The 23,235-nt window shown below is 38.5% G+C and overlaps 2 protein-coding genes across 8 annotated transcripts in view; both read right to left on the reverse strand.

Annotated features, from left to right (window-relative positions):
* LOC125265931 (hydroperoxide isomerase ALOXE3-like) overlaps positions 1 to 16,232 on the reverse strand; it is a 30,996-nt gene extending 14,764 nt beyond the window's left edge. Inside the window, exons 1-6 of the mRNA XM_048186500.1 lie at positions 16,119 to 16,232; positions 15,946 to 15,977; positions 15,678 to 15,828; positions 14,674 to 14,878; positions 2,838 to 2,919; positions 1,440 to 1,562 (exon numbers count right to left, since the gene is read on the reverse strand). Coding sequence (XP_048042457.1) covers positions 1,440 to 1,562; positions 2,838 to 2,919; positions 14,674 to 14,878; positions 15,678 to 15,821 — 554 coding nt within the window. The 5' untranslated portion in view covers positions 15,822 to 15,828; positions 15,946 to 15,977; positions 16,119 to 16,232. The remainder of the gene's footprint in view (positions 1 to 1,439; positions 1,563 to 2,837; positions 2,920 to 14,673; positions 14,879 to 15,677; positions 15,829 to 15,945; positions 15,978 to 16,118) is intronic.
* A 3,110-nt stretch (positions 16,233 to 19,342) lies between these two features.
* Positions 19,343 to 23,235, reverse strand: part of LOC125265930 (hydroperoxide isomerase ALOXE3-like) — a 71,440-nt gene continuing 67,547 nt past the window's right edge. For 6 of the 7 annotated variants that reach the window (XM_048186499.1, XM_048186497.1, XM_048186496.1 and 3 more), the window contains 2 exons: positions 20,335 to 20,505; positions 19,425 to 20,100 (listed from right to left, as the gene is read on the reverse strand). In XM_048186499.1, coding sequence (XP_048042456.1) covers positions 19,921 to 20,100; positions 20,335 to 20,505 — 351 coding nt within the window. In that variant the 3' untranslated portion in view covers positions 19,425 to 19,920. Of the gene's footprint in view, positions 19,395 to 19,424; positions 20,101 to 20,334; positions 20,506 to 23,235 lie in introns of those variants that run through there. The other variant, XR_007184368.1, reaches the window with a different exon arrangement.

Raw genomic sequence — 23,235 nt, forward strand, 5'->3', positions numbered from 1 at the left:
GCAAGCGATTGGCTACCCAACTTCCACCTCATCGGCCATGGGACTGTGCCATCGACATCCTACCTGGGGCTACTTTACCTAAGGGCAGAGTTTACGCATTGTCCATCCCGGAGCAAAAGGCCATGGAGGAGTACATCAAAGAAGGCCTTAACCAGCGATTCTCTTCTGACACAGGTCCACCACGACCATCCTGACCGTCCTGCTCCTCGGGGTCGAGGTAGACCCCGTCGTCGTCATCCCATCCGGTTGTCAGGAGCTGCCCGTGGAGGAGGGGGTACTGTCACAGAGTCAGTTCCTGCCACCTTAACTCAATGCACATCCACACCGGATCTCCACGCTCCGCCCACTCGTTCACAATCACCAGAGTACTGATCAGCAGCAACTGCACCTCATCACACCAGCACTATAAGAACACTCACTTCCCTCACCTCTGTGTCTGGTCTTGTTTATACATAACTGGACGCCTAACCTCATCCGATGTATCCTTGTTTCCACTCCTTCGTCAAGTCTTGTCTTCCCACGCTGAATCTTTAGCAAGTCAAGTCAAGTCACCTTTATTTATATAGCGCTTTTTACAATGCAGATTCTATCAAAGCAGCTTTACATTGATAACTGGTACATTATTTTGGCTGCACAGCAGCTCTTCAAGAATAGTGTCAATGCAGGCAGATCAAAGCTGTTGAATAAATGTCAAGAATACTGTTGAATATCAAATGTCAAGTCAAATGTCAAGTGTCCCCAACTAAGCAAGCCAAAGGCGACAGCGGCAAGGAACCCAAACTCCAACAGGTGACATCAGGTGGCAAACAAGTGGCAAATAGGTGTTAAAGTTAAAGCAAAAGAGAAAGGACTCTGTGATTGTTCAGCTAAGTGACTATACTCTGCGTGCTCATACTTACAAACTACTTACCTGTGTTGTTCCTGTGTTCGTGCCTCTGTCTCTGAATAAACTACGTGTTGAATACTTACCCTCTTGTTCCCATCTGTTGTCTGACACAGGGACGTGCACAGGAATTTTGAGGGGCAGTTGCTCTGACCTAAAAAAAAGGGCACTCCCCTGACAGATATATTTTAAGTCTTCTCTCTCATTACCGATAAATGCGTTCTGGAAGAGGCAGCCTAAATGGCAAAGATTAACCATGAATAGGCCTACAGTCCACATTGCTTGTAACTGAAATTAGAGTCGACACCTGTTCAGCTGTTTACCTACATTTTTATGGTCGTGTTGTTCTAAAAACCCAATATTGGTTCCAGCAAATGCTGAATAGTGTGAGTAATGGCTCCCAAAATGGGTGAAATTCATCCCCTTTAAAGTGGAAGCACAGAAATATGGTAACATATAGACAGTGAATAACATTATTAGTAACCGTATGGCTTCTACAGTGTGTAACAAAGAGATGAACACTACAGGAGTGTTAAAAAATGACAAGGTCACTTACTGCTTTGCAGCACTGGAGAAAAAATCAGATTCCTTTGTGAAAGAGAATCGGACTTCAGCTGGCAGAGCGAAGGGAGTCTCGTAATCGATAACTTGGGGTGTGCCCTCAACATACACGCGCCACCTGAGAGTGGAATATTAAAACATATTTCAACAGAAGGAATTTAATTTTATAGAATTTATTTTACACACATTCTCAAAACTTTGTCTCTTTTTTCAAAACTTTACACACAAATCCAAGAATTGCACACACAAAATGCCTCACATCTCTTGCAAAATAAAACACTGCATTCAAAATATCACAAACACATCTCAAAAGCAAACATTTGTCTTATTTTGCACACAATCACATTTGCCATAATATTCTATTTTTGGATATATCATATACACACAGTTATTCAAAGCCCAAAGCTCTTCTTTCATAAGCTGCTACGTACATTTCTGTACAAGATTGAAAGTAATTGGCAGAGAAATGTTGAAAAAATTCATGGTAAGCACGAAAGCAGGATTGAAACTTTTTTTTTACTGCGAGCATTTGTGGTTGTGAATACAGTATTGCACCGTACAAAAGAAAATAAATACATCATCAACCATGTGTAGTTAGACCCAAAAAAAACTAGCAACCAAAAAAACTAGCATAATTTTGAAAAAGGTGAATATTCCAAAGGAATGGTGCGTATATGTGTCCCCACAGGTAAAGTAAGTCCCCATAAGGAAACAAGCTTATACATAAATCATACAGAATTATGTTTTCTGAACATCTATAAAATTTGTACAGTATAAAAATGCCAGTGGAATGTCCCCATAAAACATGGAAACCCAGTCACAGGGTCAGTGTCTCCACATGTCTCATCCATTGCCTGGAGAAGTGTTATATTGACATAGGGGCAACGATCATGCACTTTCCAGCACCATGTGGAGAAAAAAAATCCTCAATAGGGTTTAGAAATGATGAATATAGAACCAAGTAGACAACAGAAAAGTTGTTCAAAACCTATAACTTGACCTTTGGCCTATTTATAGGCCTATTCTAAAGCCATGATTGGTTGGTGTTAAGTAAAGCAATAAGTGTTTGCACATGTGAGGAGTTAGTGTGAGGCACTGATGAATTAGTGTGGCATTTTGATTGGTTGTGTTTGAAAAAGAAAATCAAGATACTTCCTGTTAAGTTTTTGAGTGTTACATAGAGAATTGTGTGTTGTGTTTTGCAAAAAGGGTTTTATGAAATTGAAAAATGAGTCAAAGGCCGAGAATTAGTGTGTGGTTTTGCAGATTTGGTGTGTGGTTCTGTTGTTTGAGTGTCAGGTTTCAAAAATCGTGTGACATGTAATGAAAACTGTAATATGACACAAACACTTCGCTGTCACACCCGGCTTGTGTTGGTGTGCTGCCCACAAACCTAAATAACTTTTGTTGCTCTTCTAGCTGCCTCATCCGTTGTCTTTGGGCTATTAGGTTGGTGTCCTGGAACACAAGTGAAGCTGAAATGCAAATGCCAACGTTAATTCAAATTCTAAATTTGTTTGTTTGCAAATTTTGCATGTATGATTACTTGATCATAGGACAATTACTTGTCATCCATGTTATTTTTTTCATCATTGACACTTTCATTTTATTACAAATGTGCTTTATTTTAAAAAGGCTAATGGTAGCATTAGTCACAGTGTTCTGACATACATAGTCTTTGTGAGAAAAAAAACATGAATGACTGCATACAGTACATCTCTCTATCATATAAAGAGACACATGTTTGCTTAAAGGAATTCATCTGCAATGTTCAAAAGTGTGTGTGTGTGTGTGTGTGTGTGTGTGTGTGCATGTGCGTGTGTGTGTGTGTGTGTGTGCATGTGATTTATGAGGACACAAATTTGTATAATGACCTGAGTATTATACTTCTATTATGATGTAAACATGAAACATTTCACAAGTCCTCATATTTAAAATAGCTTTAAAAACACACTAAACATTGTTTTACTAAAAATGTAAAAATGCAGACAGTTTTCTGTGATGGGTAGTGTAGGAGGAGAGAAGTGTCCCTACTTTGAGAGCAAAACAAACCTTTGTGTGTGTTAGATTTTTTTAGTCTCTGTTTATTGTCCCGAGTCGTGCCTCATTCTCAGTTTGTCATTTTCACTCATTGAATGCATAGGCCTATGGGAAAAGAGTCATGGACATGAAGCCAATCCGTTCACAAAACCTTATCCCAATTTTATTTCATGCCCTCTAAAATGCGATTTACTTTGGAGAATAATAATAATAATAATGATAATAATAATAATAATTAAAGCTGCAAGCAGCGATGAAAGGGCCCTCGCACCCGGGCTCACCGCCACCCATTGGCTTCAGGAAACAGCGAACAGTGGGCGACATGCATGTAAGCGAGTAAATACAGGACAATTATGGCAAAATCATGTAAAAGTGCCACACTTCCTGCTGCCAACAGGTGGCGCTATAGCTAACTGAATATTGTCATATAGATGTCTTTAGGCCAGGACTCTTATCACACATGTGAAGTTTGGAGCAGATCAGACATAGTATGCCTGAGTTACAACAGCTTCCTCTTTCATGGCGAAACATCAGACTTTGTCAGTCCGTCACGGACACGCCCTTCACCGAAAACTCAAGATCTTTGATATTTATCATCGCTAAGGTCTTAAGATTAGACTGACAACATATGATGTTGATCTGGTTAAATCTCTATGAGGAGTTAATCACAGTGTAAAATATGTAATTTCCTGTTGCCTACAGGTGGCGCTATGACTGTAACTGAATATTGTCATGAAGATGTCTTCAGGCCAGGACTCTAATAAAACATGTGAAGTTTGGGGAAGAACGGACGTTGTTTGTCTGAATTACAAGAACTTCCTGTTTCATGGCGAAAACATAAAACTTTGTCAGGGCGCCATGGACACGCCCTTTGGTGAAAACTTCACAATTTAACATTGCAAAGGCCTTTAGATTAGACTGACCAAATATGACATTGATCTGATAAAAGCTCTAGGAGGAGTTCGTTAAAGTACAACGTCTGGAAAATGCACAAAACGGTGAATTGATTCAAAATATCCGACTTCCTGTTCGGTTTCGGATTTCACTCCAAGAGACTATTTTGTAGGTACTGGGCTTATAAATGTGTGTACCGAATTTCAAAATCCTAGTGAAATGTAGCGAGAGGGGCTGTACGTTAGATGGCGCTATCGAGCCATTTTGCCACGCCCATTTCCGAAACCCATAACAGACGTAAATTTTCATCACTTCTGATGCGTGTGCAAAGTTTCATGAGTTTTCGAACACGTTTAGGCCCTCTAAAATGCGACTCACTTTGGAGAAGAAGAAGAAGAAGAAGAAGAAATATAGCTGCGAGCAGCGATGGCGGGCCCAAGCCCGGTGGCACCGCCACTCCGGTGGCTTCAAAGCAACTGTGCACGGCGGGCAATAGGCAGTTAAAACGGTTAAAAATCGAAGGACTATGTCAAATTCACTCTACATTTACTGCACTATAAGGTGGTGCTATTAAGCCCCTCCTCCCTGCCTGTTTCTAAGGCTTTGCCTTGTTTCTATGTCTACTGGCTAAGAATCCTGATGTGTGTGTGGAGTTTCAAACAATTTGAAGCACGCTAAGAGTCTCAAAAGCATCCAAAATTAATATTAAAGTTTGATGTGTTGCCAAGGTAATTGTGTTTGAGATATCACAATTCTTTTCAAAGGTCTACATCTGCCATGTTTTGACATTATTCAAAAGAAGTTTGAAGAAAATCGGGTAAAAATAAGATGTTGATCTCAAAAGCATGCTTAAAGTAACATATTTCCTGCTGCCAGTTGGTGGCGCTATAACTTTGACTCACAATAGTCACATCCATGTGATCAGACTCCTATAACGAACACACTGCTGAAGTTTCATAAAGATCAATCAATGTGTGCAGAAGTTATAACACACTTCCTGTTTCCCTTTTCTCGCCATAAATTCGTTGCCTCGCCACGGCCAAACCGTTCGAGATATCAAAAATCCGCTGGCTATTTTTCATCATCAGTGTCTTGACTTCATGCTGACCGAGTTTGGTGGTGATCGGATTAATCACCTAGGAGGAGTATATCAAATTCCAGAGCATGTGTTTTTCAAACAACCCGTAATAGCTTACTTCCTGTTGAGGTGACGTATAACTTAGAGTACGAAAGTTGTTTGGCCCGATGATGTCTATATGTGTACTGAGTTTTATACTTATTTGTGCAAGCGTGTTTGATATATAGACCAAAATTTCGGACCCTGTTCAAGGGGGCGCTGTCGAGTCCTCCTGCCACGCCCGGGTACCAGCTTCTGCCCGGCCCTGATGGCCGCGGGTTCCAATGTATGTGCAAAATTTCATGAGTTTTCGAGCATGGTAAGGGCCCCAAAAATGCCCAAATAGTCGGAAAAAAATAAATAAATAATAAATATAGCTGCGAGCAGCGATGACGGGCCAAAGCCCAGTGGCACCGCCACCCCGTGGCTTCAGGGCAACTGTGCATGGCGGGCAATGGGCATTTAAAACAGTTAAGCATAAAAGGACTGTCAAATTCACTCCACATTTACTGCACTACAAGGTAGCGCTATAGAGCCCCTCCCTCCTGCCCGTTTCTAAGGCTTTGCCCATGTCTACTGGCTAACAATCCTGATGTGTGTGTGGAGTTTCAAACAATTTGAAGCATGCTAAGAGTCTCAAAAGCATTCAAAACCAATATAAAAGTTTGATGCGTTGCCAAGGCAACTGTGTTTGAGATATCACAATTCTTTTCAAAGGTCTACATCTGACATGTTTTGACATTATTTAAATGAAGTTTGAAGCAAATAGGGTAAACATAAGATGGTGATCTCAAAGCATGCTGAAAGTAACACATTTCCTGCTGCCAGTTGGTGGCGCTATAACTTTGACTCACAATAGTCACATCTATGTGATCAGCCTTGTAGAACGAAGTCACAGCCGAAGATTCATCAAAATCAATTAATGTATGCAGAAGTTATAACACTTTGTTTCCCTTTTCTTGCTATTAATTGGTTGCCTCACCACGGCCAAACCATTTGAGATATCCAAAATCCGTTTGCAATTAAACAACTTCAATGTATTAGCACCAAGTAAAAAAAGTTTGGTGTAAATTGTATAAACCCTGTTGGAGTAGTAGTATTAAATTCAAAGCCTGTTTTTTTTAAAAAATTAACATTCAAACCAAAATGGTGAGAATAACTTCCTGTTTCATGGCAAAACATTGAACTTTGTCAGGCTGCTACGGCCACACCCTTCAGCAAAAACTCTAGATCTTCGCAATTTAACGTCATAGAGGCCTTTAGATTAGACTGACCAAATATGATGTTGATCTGATTAAAGCTCTAGGAGGAGTTCGTTAAAGTACAACATGTGGAAATGGCAAAAACTGCCAAAATTTTGTAGAGAAAATTCAAAATATCTCACTTCCTGTTGGGTTTACAAACTTTGCACCCCGGGGGCTTTTTTGTAGGTATTGGGCTGTTACATCTGTCTACCGAATTTCATAACTGTACGTGAAACGTAGCACGAAGGGCGCTTAATTTAAATTTTGTAGGTGGCGCTATCGAGCCATTTTGCCACACCTAATTCTGAAACCCATATCAGATGTAAATTTTCACCACTTCTGACGCGTGTGCAAAGTTTCATGAGTTTTTGAGAACATTTAGGCCCTCAAAAATTCATTTTGGAAGAAGAAGAATAACTGGCTGAGCAATTCCAATAGGGTCCTCACACCATCGGTGCTCGGGCCCTAAATATGTTCAACTTCTGGCTAAAGGCACACAGCAAAAACTGCAGTGTTAAATTAACTCTCCTGGGAGTACATGTGAGACCATACTCAAGAGTGTTAAAGTGTTAAAATAAGAGTGTTAAATTAACACTGAAGCGGTGTTAAAGTTAATGAGTTAATTAAGTGATTAACAGTGATGATTGACCATTATTGAAGATACCTGATGATAACAAGCAGAATCACCAAAGGAGAAAATCACAATTTTCAAGCCACCATCGTGGAGATGAGGGTTTGCTTTAGTTGGGCTCTTGTCCCTTGACTTTTTAAAATAAAGTTTAGAGACACAGACATCAAGAATCAGCCTGTGAATCTCAACAATGGTGAGAATAATAAAGCATGTTGCAGTGCATTCTGGGAGCCACCAATCAAAATTCATCCATGGCTCCCATCATGCATTGCTGCATGAATAAATTATGAGCTGAATTGTCTTAGTAATTTCTTTTATTCTCATATTTTATTTTGTTCTGTTTATGCGACTTTTAGTAGCTTGTTTTCTAATGTTCAGAGTTGATCTGTTTATCAGAATATGTTGCTTGTCACCGTTGTTGAGATTCACAGGCTGATTCTTGATGTCTGTGTCTCTAAATGAAAGTGCTTGCTTTCTTTCTTTTTTAAAATTAGAACAGCTTTTGTGAAATCCTTCAGATTATATTGATAGAGCTGATCTTCTGCTGTAGAATCACAGTGCTGCTGTAATCAATAATGTAAATCTAACTCAGAGATTGGGCTCTAGATGAGTTCAGTGATTCAGGTCAAACTATGATCATATGAAAACATAACCAACACCACCTGATCATCTTTTCCATTTGTTTGTCTGGATGTTATAACTCAGTTAAAACAGCCCAAACAAAATTTTATTTTAAAAAGTCAAGGGTCAAGAGCCCAACTAAAGCAAACCCTCATCTCCACGATGGTGGCTTAAAATTGTGATTTTCTCCTTTGGTGATTCTGCTTGTTATCATCAGGTATCTTCAATAATGGTCAATCATCACTGTTAATCACTTAATTAACTCATTAACTTTAACACCGCTTCAGTGTTCATTTAACACTCTTATTTTAACACTTGTAGCCTTAAAGACCAGGGGCCTGTACCATGATGGTAGTTGAACAAACTCAGGGTTATAGGATTAGTTTCGAGTTGACAAAACCAAACCACTCCAATCCAGCTTTGTTGGTACCATGATGCTGATCATCAACTTTCTCTGTCAACTCAGGCTTTGATCCTGAGTTTGTGGAGCGCGTGCACATGAATGAGTGACATCAGTGGTGAACAGCCAATCACAGGCCTTGCAACAGAGAGAAACTCTGATTCACTTCTCGCGAGAGAGCCAGCGTGATTCAAAACTCTTGCTGAAGGTTAAGAGATTAAAGAAAATTAAGAATTTAGACGCATTTACACTAAAAAAAAATACTTGTCCATGAAAGAGGACAGATAAACGAAATTATCTTGCTCTATCAGTGAAACTTGTGAAGTTATAGTTGCTTGTTAATATATAGCAATAGAGACTCATACATGTAAGGTCACGTTGTCATTTTTAAAGAGTTATCTATTGATTCTACAGCTTATATGATCTATATATATTAATAGTCATTTAAACTAAATGCTTAATAATAACTAAAATTGCTTGTGTGAAATGGATTAATAATAATATAGATCATATTCTAATTATATAAATCATAAAATAATTCTAATTATCATTAAAGACAGACAATTTTATCTTTAAATATTTGTTTTTACTATATAGTGACCTTTAATTTGGAGAAAGTGAAACTGGGGGCGTGACTTTACTGCGCTGGATGTGTCAGTGTCACTTTTCTCACATCTGATTGGTCCAATTTCAGTTTGAGATCTCTAATCCAGAACATAACCTGCCCCGGAGCAGGTTAGCCGTGGAGCGTCAGTTACCATGGCGATGAACACCGCTAAAAGCCAAGTCATTTTCATGGTACCTAAAACCCAGGATTGGAGCAAACTAATCTGAAACTTACCTGGCTAGCCAGCTAATCTGGCTTCATGGTACAGGCCCCAGGAGAGAGAAAACAAGGAGAAACAGAGAAAGAAATGTCAGGCTGATAAGATTTATCTTACAATCCCCCATTTGATCATAAAATGATCAATTACAGGTTTTTTCAATTGCTAACAAACGTTTGTCCAATCTGTAGTCACATTTTCAAAACTCTAAACACATTTAGCAGAATATCCGTCTGTTGTGGCCTTACCATTAACACAATTCATGTCGTTTTCACACAAAATGCAGTCAATTAACACGTTTCTAAAATGCTGTGTGTGATAAAAAATTAATTGACTTTTTATCTCACAAATTCTGACTTTTTTTTTCTCAATTCATAGTTCATCTCACAATTCGGAGAAAAAAAGGTCAGAATTGTGAGATGTAAACTCACAATTGCAAAATAAAAAATATTTTTGATAAAAAGTCACAATAACCTTTTATGTTTTTTTATTCTGTGGAGGAAAAAAGCTTCCATAATAACCAAAGACCATGTATGTTGGATTTATTGTTGATCACTGGCAGCATGCAAACATTTCATGTTTACATTTCAGTAAAAGCTTCATACTACAACAATTTTACTACTACAGTTCCACTACCTGTTCCATATTACAGAATATGTGGTCTGTGTAGGGCACTAGCTGCCAAGAGGACACCATCCCACCCTCTATGGGCAACATCAACACCATCAACACCACACAACACCAGAAAGAGATTTCAACAGAGGGATCAACTGAAGTTCTGCATACGGGACACATCTGACCAGCAGCTGCCCTGAGCAATTCTGTGACTTTCTTCTTCTCTTTTTCTACTGTACATTCTATAAAATAATGACTCACTTCTGTTGCCAAGAATGAACACATTCATCACTCAACAAAAAAATTTAGAATGGCTTACATGCATCATACTATTACTGCAGTAAAAGGAAACTGAATTTTAACAACAATGGATTTCATATTTTTCTGCAGCTAGAACTGAAACATGACAGTAATGCAGGTTTCATAATGTCATCATCTGTTAGTATTGTGTAACTGTTTGTTTTGACAGAACGACTCGATTTTGGTCCGTGTACGTTTTGATAGTTTGTTTTCCAATTTGAAATGAAATACGCAGAAACGAGAAAACAGTCGTTTCCCGTTTTTTCGTTTGTTAAAAAAAACGGAAAAACAAGATTTTGACTCGATTTTCGTTTTTTCGGGTCATGGATAGAAAACGGAAACACGACTTCAAAACTCGTTTTCCACATGTGGGCGGTCATTACACGCCCCTTTCAGCCGATTGGTCAATCAAATCTGAGCCAGTGACGTCATCTTCAGTTCGTTCAACAAAATAACAGTCTCTCCTGCTATATCAGTAGATGTCATAAATCGGCTTTCTTCTGTGAAACCTAACGGGTATTTCACAGAAATATTTATTTCAGAAATGTTAATCAGCACACAGACTGTTGTAATGCGGTTTGTAGTTTAATATGCATAGTGAAACTGCACTACCCACACAGAGGAGCGGATGAAAAGCACAGATTAAAAAAAAAAAAAAAAAAAAAAAGTTTTTATTTTATTCTATTTTGAATAAATAGAATAAATCACAATAAATAAGTAGTGTAAGCAGTTTTGAAAAACGAACAATAGCTCATCTCTCTATTTATTTTATATAGCCTAACATTGCCTGCATATATAGGCTAATGTTAATAACCCTTTGGTTAAAAGATTGAGGGAATATGTAAAGATCAAACATTAAAGATCAAAATTACAGCTACATAGCTATTTTAGTTATGACAAAAATAATATATATAAAACAAATTAATTTAAAGCTGAACTGAAACAGAAACCGGCGTTATAACTACCTCTCTAATTTGACACAAATCCAAATGTTTCAATATTCACGATTTGGAGGCTAAACTATATTTATTATTTGAACGCTTTTATTGTATAGCCTACAGACTACTTAAAATGAGCAGTATAACTTTTTATATATTTGGTTGAATAGGCTATGTTATTTTGACAGTTAACAGGCTGTGATGTCAAGTTACTAAAACTGATGTGTGTGCGCGTTAGGCGCCGACGCGTTCACTTGAATTTTCTTATGCTGCGTTCACACCGAACGCGTCTGGGGCGTCAAATTCGCGCCAGACGCGTCTAGTTGGACGCTTAAACATTTTGAAGTCAGACGCCTCAGACGCGCGTAAAATTCGCTCAATTCGCGCGTCTAAACAAAGTGTGTTCAGACGCGAATTCGCGTCATAGGAGGGGCTTTCATCTCTTTCTGCACAGATCCTCTGAATAAACACATAATCTCGTCAGTTGGAAACCTGTAGCGGCAATTTAACTCGGTTATGCCGGCCGGCTTTTGCTAGCTAGAAGGTGGGCTAGTATCAACGGCTAAAATCATGCAAAAAGTTGTACAACTAACCAGATTTCGCTTATTCTCTTCCAGGCAAGGTCCTTTTTATTCCTGTCTCGATAAAAATATATATCATAGAGCTCAGGGTGGCCTCACACAGCGACTATTATCTATTATATATATATTATCTTTGTCTGGTATATATCTTTGTTCTGGTCTCCACCGCTGATCACGTCATAAACACGTTACTACCAAAGCAGAGTCCCTAATTGGTTAACGCGCCGCGAATTTACGCCAAAGTTCAGATTTTTCAACTCGGGCGTTTGGGCGTCAGACGCTCAATTCGCGCGTCAGCCGCGTGAACGCTCAATTCGCGCCGCGCCATTCGCGCGTCAACGGCCGATTCGCGCCGCGCTAGACGCTTGATTCGCGCCGCAGGACACCTAGACGCGCGTTTACATTGACTTAACATGTAAATCAGACGCCTCAGACGCCCCAGACGCGTTCGGTGTGAACGCAGCATTATAAAAGCGGAAACAACTTAAAATACTCAGACATTTATGGTCAAATATATGTAACACCATTCGAATCTGCTAAGGGTTAAATAGGCCTATTATTTTTGTACACTCACAATAAAAACAAAACATTGCTCGTAAAATAAACAAAGAAATTTTCTGCCGTCTTGGTTTCCTTTCTGTGAACGTCTCAAAAATGAACCGACACTCATATTGTCGCATTTTTTCCCCTTTCATTTTGGTAATATGTTAATTACTTAAGTGAAATAAATTTCGTGCATAGGCTATTTATTCGTTTTATATAATTGAATCCTTTTTTTCTCCGTTCACAGAAGCGCGGCAGGTGCGTGATGATGATGAATCCTCATGTTCTGTTGTTTATTCTGCTATTTGTTCATGTAGGCTAAAACTAACCCCCTGGGATTTTTTAATGATTCACAGACATTTATCATATATGCATACAGTAAATTTTCCCGCTGTTTAAGCCACGAATATTTACAATAAAAGTTCTATGTTCAATATACAAGAGTTTTTGTTTTGCTGTTGTCCACTAAAGCAGCTGACGCAGAATCGCCAATTGCCGTTAAATCGAAATTGAAAGTAAAATGTTCAGGGCCATTTAATTCATTCAAAAGCGAAGGAAAGACAGAAAAAGTGAGGATAGCAAGTAAACTGTGACGTATAATAATGTTCACTGTGTTCATAAAAGTGTTTAATTTAAGAGATAAAATCTGCATGGCCATTTATAAGTAAGGTAAACTAAAAAGGCCCCCGATGGTGATACCGTTATTAGGTGTTGCCACACAGTGGATAGCCTATTTTCTAATATGACTTCATAGTCTACTATATAGACCTTATGTAGCCCCGCCCCTTTTCAGCGCTGCGCTCGTTGTCTTTTGACTTCCGGTTTGTATTTCCACAGCGATCTTGTATTTATGAATGAATTCATAAATAAATTTAGGAATAAATAAACTCATTTTAAAATCTTCCCGGTCTACTGACATTTGTTAAGACATCTGCTTTAAACATAACAATGCTCATGATAACTTTCATTGACTCTACAACAGGTGAATCCACTTCACCAGTGAATTATTCTTATTCCCATAGAAATATACAGGGCTACCGCGAAACCGGAAGTTCAAAGATAATATTCTAAAGATGGCGGCGCGCTTGTTTCTCTGGAAAATAAGGTCTATAGCAATGCAAGGAATGCGTCTGCTAAATGATTGAATTTAAATGTATAAAATGTAAACAAAACATTAAAATAAGAAAAAAAAAATGAGTCCAGTAGCCACTGATCTATAGAGAATAGTCTATTATTATGTACTATAGCCTATTGATCGGTGGTAGTATCCCAAAGGATGTCATGCGCTTGGTAACAGATGTAGAGGCATTTACATTTTACATTTAAAAAAAAAACAATGACAGCTTAAAAATAGACTTAATTAAATTTACTGTAGGTTTTTTAAACTTTTTTTATCTGTGCAAACATATTTCTGTGAAATACGCGTTAGGTTGCACAGAAGATTTATGACATCTACTGATATAGGGGCAGAGGACTATTATTTTGTTGAACGAACTGAAGATGACGTCACTGGCTCAGATTTGATTGACCAATCGGCTGAAAGGGGCGTGTAATGACCGCCCACATGTGGAAAACGAGTTTTGAAGTCGTGTTTCCGTTTTCTATCCGTGACCCGAAAAAAACGAAAATCGAGTCAAAATCTCGTTTTTCCGTTTTTTTTAACAAACGAAAAAACGGGAAACGACCGTTTTCTCGTTTCTGCGTATTTCATTTCAAATTGGAAAACAAACTATCAAAACGTACACGGACCGATTTTGAATCAGGTTTGCTGTGTTTTGATAGAGTTAGTATGTGTTGAAAAAGGTTTTTAGCATTTTGAAATGTAGAGTTTGTGTTTATTTAACAAAATATGGTTTTGGGCAAAAAATTAACTATTTGGCTAATTGTGTGATGTGGGTGTGTTGCTGTGTTAGGAGTTTAGAAAAAGTACTTTAAGTATTGCTGAATGCTTGTTAGCAATTGAAAAAAACTGTAATCACAGCCTGACGTTTCCTCACAACACTTAATCACTTTCCTTTACCTTAAAAATTTATCAGTTTCATAAAACATATTCAACCTTCAATTAACATTTCCTTAAATTCTTAAACAGTAGGCAAGAAACAGAAGTCAGGAAGACTTCTATATGTACCACAACCTCCCAACTGTACTGAAGTAAAGTTGGGAGAAGGTTTTGTGAACGGATTGGCTTCATGTTCATGACTCTTTTCCCATATGGCCTATGCATTCAATAAAGGAAAAGGACAAACTGAGAATGAGGCACAACTCAGGACAAACTCTGTGTGTGTGTGTGTGTGTGTGTGTGTGTGTGTGTGTGTGTGTGTGTGTGTGTGCGTTTGTGTGTGTGTGTGTGTGTGTGTGTGTGTGTGTGTGTGTGTGTGTGTGTGTGTGTCCACGCAGTACATTTGCAAGATATCACCACTGAGCTTTCAAGTACACTGGTAAACAAAAATGTTTCCCATGGCCTTAACTGAAAGTGCCTACCTTTAGCTGGTCTTAAAATGAGCTTCTCGTTACAGTCAAGCCAGCAGTAGCACGGAAACAAAATCTCGTCACCTTCTGGTGTGTTGACCAAGATCTTATCGCAGAACCACTGGTTGTATAGAAGACCCATAAACGGCTTGGAGTAGAGCTTGACAGATATGAGCTCTCCCAGGGACGCCTTACAGTTTATCTTAAATGTTCGCTCCTGCAGAGACATATTTATGAGGGCTTATTAGGGCCATTGTAGGTAATAATAATCATATGGGGTTGGGGGGAGGGGGTGTAAAAGGAAAATCAAAATTTCCATGAAAAAAAGAACACAGATATTCTGAGATTAAAGTCACAAATTTGTGAGGAAAAAACTCTGAAAAATAGTGTGAAGGAACCACATGACTTTATATTAGAAGGATGTAGAGCTACCTCATTACGCCACAGACACAACCGTAAACATGTTAGTGAGGAGGTGCAACTAGTGTGAAACGTTCCTGGCCAGTAAAAACATCACATCGCTTCACTATGCATTCAACCTGAACCTGATCCACAGCCCGTGTCAAGAAGGCATCATCCAGAGAGCATCCAGGGTCAACGTTCACTCGATGGCTGAGGTCAGCTGTGAATGGAAGAAACAGCCTATAGCTCATGAATATGATTTGGATATTCATGAGAAGCGGGTTCAGTCGGAGTGCAGAGTGAAGCAAGTGAAGCGATGTGGTTATTGTACTGCCCAGGCATGTTCCATACTAGTTGCACTTCCTCACAAATTCCCCAAATTTTACCCCTTCTCCTCCTCCTGCTCAATATTATTATTATTATTATTATTATTTTAATACGGAATCGTACATTTGGGAAGATAATTTTAAGGTAAATATAAAATGCATTTTTTTTAATCATTAGTCCATACAGCTTTTATACTCACTCTTTCAAATATCTTCCATTAAATGTAGCATTCTGATTAGCTTTTGAACCAAAACTCTTTTACTGTTGGTTTAATTGGGTGCACTTACCGATCCAGGCAAAAACCCCTTCAGGGGATTTAGATTCTTTTCTTCACTCTTAGCCTCACTTCCACGCAGTTGGATGTAGATGAGGCTAGTGGTGCCCGACAAGAGTGTCTTTCCTGTGTGCGTCGTTACTGTGTAGATCACCATGGCTGTTCTGCGAAGTAATGGACAATGATTTTTAAGAAAAAAATATGAACATGATGAGACCACCAATGAATGTATAAGTGAAAGAGAGAGAAAGAGAGAGAGAGAGAGAGAGAGAGATTCTCACCTGTAATTGTCAGAGAAGTCACAATGTAACTGCTGTAAGAAATGTAAAATCAGCTATTACTAGATTGATTGTAAAGAGAGAGCATTTTATGTCATGGAAATTAACACAAAAATGAAATACATTTTAACTGAACACTCTGTAGCAAAGATCTTTGAGAAAAGAAGTTTTATTACCAGGTTTTTGCCAAAACAAGGATCTTGCTCCTTTCAAAATTTCCTGAACAAGAAGAGGCCAAGAGCAGAAGACTCCAAGCATTTTATATCCTTCTTGTAATGTATGCATTTTCATCACTGTAATGACACCCAGTCTAAAAATGAATACCTACCTTTGTCCAAATAAGGAAACATCTTCAAACTTAAGTTTATGATTGGTTGCAATGTTTCTTGGGAGTGACATTTAATTTTTGAATTTGACTCTGCTCATGTCTTGCAAAATCATGATTATTGTAAGAATTGAGCAACCTGGTTTGCCATTGCATTACGCAAGCCCCAATTCATACGTACCTCATCTCAAGATAATCTACCTCTTGCTCTATCAATCTCCTGACTGAGGACTGGGCTGGGGCTTTCTGACTTTTATTTAAAGAATGCTGAGATTTTCCTCTCCATCTTGACCCGGAAATAGCAAGAGGAATTTAGTGTTGCTAAATATAACCTGTGACAGTGATGGGAAAAACTCACTGCTCGCAGTGCTTTTATTTACCAATATTAAATGTGAGCCAGAGGGCTAAACAACCAGGGATGGGCAACTCCGGTCCTGGAGGGCAAGTGTCCTGCAGAGTTTATCTCCATCCCTGATAAAAACTCACTTGCCTATAGCTTTCTACTAATCCTGAAGACCTTGATTAGCTGGTTCAGGTGTGTTTGATTAGGGTTGGAGCTAAACTCTGCTGGGCAGTGGCCCTCCAGGATTGAAGTTGCCCATCCCTGAACTAGACTGACGGATGGTTACAGACTATAGATGGTACTTGCCAACTCTCTTGCAGAACATTGTATTATCATTTCTGTGAATTCTGTGTCTATGTGTGGGATTACAAATTTAAGAATCTGTTTAAGATCTGATGACCCTACATCCTGACCTAACCTCACATGAAATACTAAGGTGAAGTACATTGTATTTAGCATTTTAAGGTAAAGATGACCACATCAGATGAATGATTCTGTTTAGCAAAGTTTCTAGCAAGAGTTTTCTGCCAGTTCCTGTTTCTCTTTATTGTATGTCTAATGAGTCAGATTACTGAGATTCTCACCTTCTGTCATTAATGGCTCTTGGAGCCCCTCTCCCATTCTTTGAATAGGTATGCTGATTGGATTAGGACTTGTGACACTCTAGCGTCTGGGGCGGGTTCCTATACCTGAATACTTCATTTGCATGCTTTGTTGTCAGCCTGGTGCTTTGTCTCTATCACTAAGCACTGCCCCCTAAAATGTATATAAACTTCAATGTACACTGCCTTAGTTAGACTTGATGACTGCAGCTACTGACAGCACGTGTTCTCAATAAAGAATCCTGCTGAAGATACATCCAAGTCTCCTGGTCTCTGTTTCGACAAGGAAAAAGTTTCCAACATATGTCACTATTTTTACTGATAACTGCACAGGCTGTTTTAGGCAGCTGAAAAAAGAGGAAGTCTTATCTGACCACAGCTCAACTTTTGACCTCTTTTTAACAGAAATAAGAGAGAGAGAAGAAAGCTTAGTTAATCAAACATAAGTTTGTTATAAAGTACAGTACATATTCATAACAAAGCATCCGGTACACATGGTACAGATTTTCTATTGTAAGATTCATTGAACACTTAGTAAAGCTCTTCAGTTATCAAAAGAAGTCTTCAGTCAACATTCCCATACGCAAATAAAATATATTTCCCTATATATGAATGATCAATATATTAAATGATTTAATGGTATATTTGACAATATACAGAATATATTGTGTTAATATATTACAATATATTGAATAATATATAAGGAATAAATTATATTTTAAAGTACATTCAAAGAGAAAACCATTATTTTAAATTGTCATAATATTTTTAAAATTTTTTAAATATTTTATGTTTTCTATGTTTTACTATTTTGTGGTTTTAATTTTAATTTTTATTTATTATAGCTTTCTAAGTTTTATTGTTTCTTTTATTAAAATTGTTGCTTTTGTAAAGCACTTTGTGATTTTATATCTGTGAAAGGTGCTATATAAATAAAAGTTTACTTTACTTAAAGTATATATTGCTGTTTTTGATTAGATAAATGCAGGCTTGATGAGCATAAGATACTTATTTCATAATGCCACAAAAGCTAATAATTATCAAAAATGGTAATATTCACATCACCATTTCGCCAGCCTACACATAATGGGCCTGTAGGTGGCACTTTGGCTTCATTAACTATGGTAGTTTCATAAAATAGTAAACGGTGTATCAACACTAAATTAATTGAACACTACTTACCATTAATGCGACTTTTGGCTTTGTGGTCAGTTAACATCCATTCTGTCAGCGATGTAATTTAATTTATAAAATGAGACAAAGAGCAGAAATCGCTCGTCTGTAATGTCATGTAATTTCCACTTCACGTGTCTAATTTGAACTTGCTGTGCCAGATCACGATTGGTTGGGGTTCATACATGACACACCGGCATTGGTGAATTATGTAATATTTTAAAATATATAATAAACAGATTTTTAATTACGCTAGCTTTGATTATTGATGGGGAAAAAAAAGTTTAAAAAATTGCTTGGTTTATTTTTTTCTTCCGTCGAACCATAGGCACTCAGAGAAAGAACCACATATGGCTCAAGAGAAGTTTCGAACAGTCGCACACGCATAGCAACGCTTTGGCAACGCCTCACACTGTCAAGTTTTCCAACTTTTGAGCGATTCGTTACTATTGTAGGCTATACATTGTCATGTTAATTATAATTCACATGCATTTTGTTTTATTGACCACAATATTATCATTGCTATTTGCCCCCGAACATTAACATGCAGCAATAGTCATGAAATATTTTGAATGGGACTCCGGTGGTCTCGGGAATGAATCCGAGTCCTAATATGTTTGAGTACGAGTCAATTCTGAGTCAATATGCACACGAGTCCATGACAATATGGTCTCGAGACCGAGTCCGAGTCTCGAGTACTACAACACTGTCTTCTACTTAGGAGACACACACACACACACACACACACAGTGTTTGCTGGTTTCAAGGCCGAGTAAACTGTTGTTTTTGTAATAAACAACACAAATTAATTGCATCATACTGTATTTTGCACTGTAACACAAAGGCACAAACAACAAAGATCGGAGAATTATACATTTTTTATGCAATGGATTGTATTGGTTTATGTCACTAGATGGCAGCACTGTTGTAAAAACTTATATCTCAAAACCCACAAGTTAAGCAGTGCCTTTCACATAAATTATTTTCCCTGATAGGCAATATCCATGATGTTACATACAGAGGAGGTCGGAGACACAGGTAAGGTTTACGATGTTTATTGAGACAACCAGAGCAGTGAGCAGGTGAGTGAAGCCAGATAAAGTTAGTGATGATCGACGACAGAGATACTGATACTTGGTTTCTTCTAGGACTCGTGGATGGCGGATGGTCCTTGGAACTGAAGACACACACAGAGACACTCACGGGAAACAGGAGAACACGGAGGATCTGGGAAACACACTGGAGACAGTTAAGTAGCCATTCGAGGAGTCCATAAGGTAAGCATTCGGGTAAGTATACGTTAACGAGACCAGACAATGACTGTGTGGCTGTGAGTGTCTCTTATAGTGCTGCTGATTGGGATGGTGATGAGTGTCATGTGTGCGTGAGGAGAGCGACGTGATTGGGTGAGTGAAGAGTCTGGCGTGTCTGTGACACATGATCTCACTTTGAGTTATTTTAGCTTTGGTCTTTATTTTTATTGACAAAGCTATTAATAGAAAGACAAACATATTAAGAAGGACGACTGTATCCTTTCAAATGGCTACACTGTTGTCCACATTTTTGGGGTTCAGATAGATGTAGGGAAGCTCCAACTTCTTGTTCCGCCCCTCGATGAGATCTGACAGCTCCTTCAGATCCTTCTGAAACTCTTTGATGAGCTTGCAGGGGACGTCTTCATCATACAGGGTTTCTGGGAAATATCCCAGAGGGAACTACGGAAGATTGTGATCATAAATCATAAATAACATGTTGATAATAAACATGTTTATACGTATGACAGCAGACTAATATTCTTAATGTGTCCACTGCAACACTATGCTTACAGTGTATAATGTAACCGTCAGGTAAAGCACACCAGAAGAACGGAAGCCGTGTAATTGAGCCATTGTCATCAAGAGTAACATGATGGCATATTGAACATGTGCCCTGATGATGTACAAACTCACATGATCTGCAGAATCCTTGCTCAGCAGCCTCAGGACAGCCATCCCGTTCACCGTGGTGCCCACATCAGGCAGGGTCTCCAGGATCGAGTCCTCAGTGGTCTGACCTTTCACCTTGGGAGGGGGATTTCTGAGGGCAGTGGGGTAGTTCGGCATCCAGCCGCCCAAGTCAAACTGGGGGGAAAGAATCGGTGAAAAATGTGACATATAAGCCAAATATTCACAAAGAATTATAAAAGCACATAATTAAGATCCCTTAGGCCATGAAAATTGGAATATGGAAAGGTTTTTCTTGTGGAATATTTGCTCTTGAAGCATCTTGAGGAAATGTTAATAACAGACAACAGTTAAAAGTAAGAGTCCACAAATCTGTTTCGCAAAAGGTTGTTGATATTCAAGCTCAATAGCCAATCAACTGAAACCCCTCCCCTTCATGCTCCTGAAGCTTGATTAGCTGGCGTTGTTTATGGGTGAGTCCAAACCACCTTGTTTGTTTCAGAGCCAGGACAACAGAGGCTTTTGAGCTCGGACACTGAACGGACAGCTAGAGGAATGTATGGAGCAATACTTATGGAAGTTCAACATGAAATTCAACATGGTCGGATATTTAAGCTGTGAATGTTTCAATTAAAAATATTTCACACACATTTTCATTATTAAAAATTCAATAATTTATATTCACCTTTCAGATTTCACTTTCAAAATATTCATTCTGTTTAAAAATGCAACCTATAAAATTCGACTAGCAATTTTCAGTCCATTTTATTTCGCTTTACAAATTCGGCAGAAAATTCAACATTTCACATCAGGGAGCTGCAGGAAAAGCAGTAGAGTGCCGATGCATGATCTCCATCTGCTGTTAGTCGACTTCACCAGCAGGTGCCGCTAGCGGCTGTTTAAGACCAGAGCAACAGCTAGTAAGTCATCATTCATTCATAAAAACGGATTTACAGAAATGGAGCAATTGTAAGTGAATGTGTGATGATTATCAGGGCCAGTATAAATGCAGAAAAGCTGATAAAGACACAAAAGCTGCATTTATGTTTAATTCAGTGTCTTTACGGTTACTTTTTCTGTGTAGTATAAGCAGCTTTCTCTCCAGTGAACGAGATTATAACGTTATTGCCCGATGCTGGTGTACAGATCAAACGTTAAATCTGAGGTAGACATATATTTCTCTCTGTTGATAAGTTTCCTTAACTTTATATTGCAGCGCTGTGTTGAAATACTAGGGTTTCTCTGCCATCAGGACATATAAAACACTTAACACATCTTAATGGACTTGTACAGTGATATAAAAGACCAAACTCGCACCTCATTTGTGATGTAAGTTATACTATATAGGCTCCAAGAAAGCAGATACTGGTATAAAGTTTGTTTGGCACTGAATGTTTGATATTCGCAAATTTAGGGACCGTCTCTAAAGTTACGACATTGGTATTCACGTTTCTACCCTCAATAACGTTTAAAGAGAACGATTTACAGTCACAAAACTGTAGCATATGCACACGTATCAGGATAATCAATAAGCTTTGGAATGTTCAGAATGCTTTTAGCATGCTGGACTGGGTTGTAAAATCTCATCTCGGCTCCGACCGGTCTGCAAAAGATGAGCCCACTTGACAACTTTGCGGCCTGGCCGAAACTAAACAGAGATGTCCACTTCCAAGGGTCACTCATGTGGACTACGGACCAGATCACATTCCAACACACACCACACACACACAGACACATACAGAAACACACAAACATACATTTTTGACTGTATATGTAAAATACAACTATGCCAAAATATACCCATCATGTATTCCGAGCGTGTGCATGTTTCCTTGTGTTTAAATGACTGCATTTGTGCTAGTGTTAGTTTTAATGATGGAATTTTGTCTGTAAACCATAACTGCTTCTACATGTTTTGTTTATATATCAAGTTTAGATTCATTTTAATGCTATTTCCATGTCTCATTCATCTATGTTTATTACATGGCTGTCAAATGCATCGTTCGATTTGTTTAATGATATTGTGAAGAAAGTACTCCATCTCGAAATCCGATCTGGTAGTCAAAGTATGCAAATTCAGCTAGGATACCAAACAAAGGAACTTTGCCCACCAAATAGGGCTGCGCATCTATTGGCCGCTATAATTCAGGAGGCATGTTAGCTTGGGTTTCCATAAAAACAACGACACACACCTTTTCCTTTGTCTCCCGATTGTCTCTCGACTGCCCCTGAACTGCCTCAGGCGACAGCGCTGCCATCACGCGCTCAGCTCCTGCCGGGACGACCATTTTCCTTGGACTCTCTCTTCTTTCTCCTCTGGCATCTTACGCATCAGTGAAACCTCGTTTGAAAACCCCGCCAGAGAAACCCTCTCGGAAAGGACCAACCAAGCCCGGCGCATTGAAACTCTGCTGCACACCGACTTGAACCATATGCAAGTATTATAATTTCTCTAAAATTTGTTTAAACTGATTTCTGTGCTGGCTCTCTCAAAGGGTTAACTGCCGTAATTTGCCATTCTTTGACCATCCTTCCTTTCCTGTCTCTACGTTCCCTTTTGTATATATTTGTATATTCTGTATTTAGACGTATAACCTATATATTAATAGTTTTCATATATTAAATACATTATATCCATGCTCTTTGTTCTCTTGCTCATTCAACAAAGACCAGGTCACTTTAACGTTTCGATCCTATATCCTTGCTTTACGTTTGGATGCTAGAATAGGAAGAAACCAGAATAAACCAGAACTAATCATATATATAATTGATTACAATTCGTTGTAATTAATTCACCATATATGGTTAATTCCCCCTTGGGTCGGTATGTGCATAATAATTCATAAAGCTTTATGAATTATTATATTCATATTCGACCCATAAATTGATTAATAACTGTACAACCGC

Source organism: Megalobrama amblycephala, linkage group LG3 (assembly GCF_018812025.1).
Source record: "Megalobrama amblycephala isolate DHTTF-2021 linkage group LG3, ASM1881202v1, whole genome shotgun sequence".
NCBI classification, from domain to species: Eukaryota; Metazoa; Chordata; class Actinopteri; order Cypriniformes; family Xenocyprididae; genus Megalobrama; species Megalobrama amblycephala.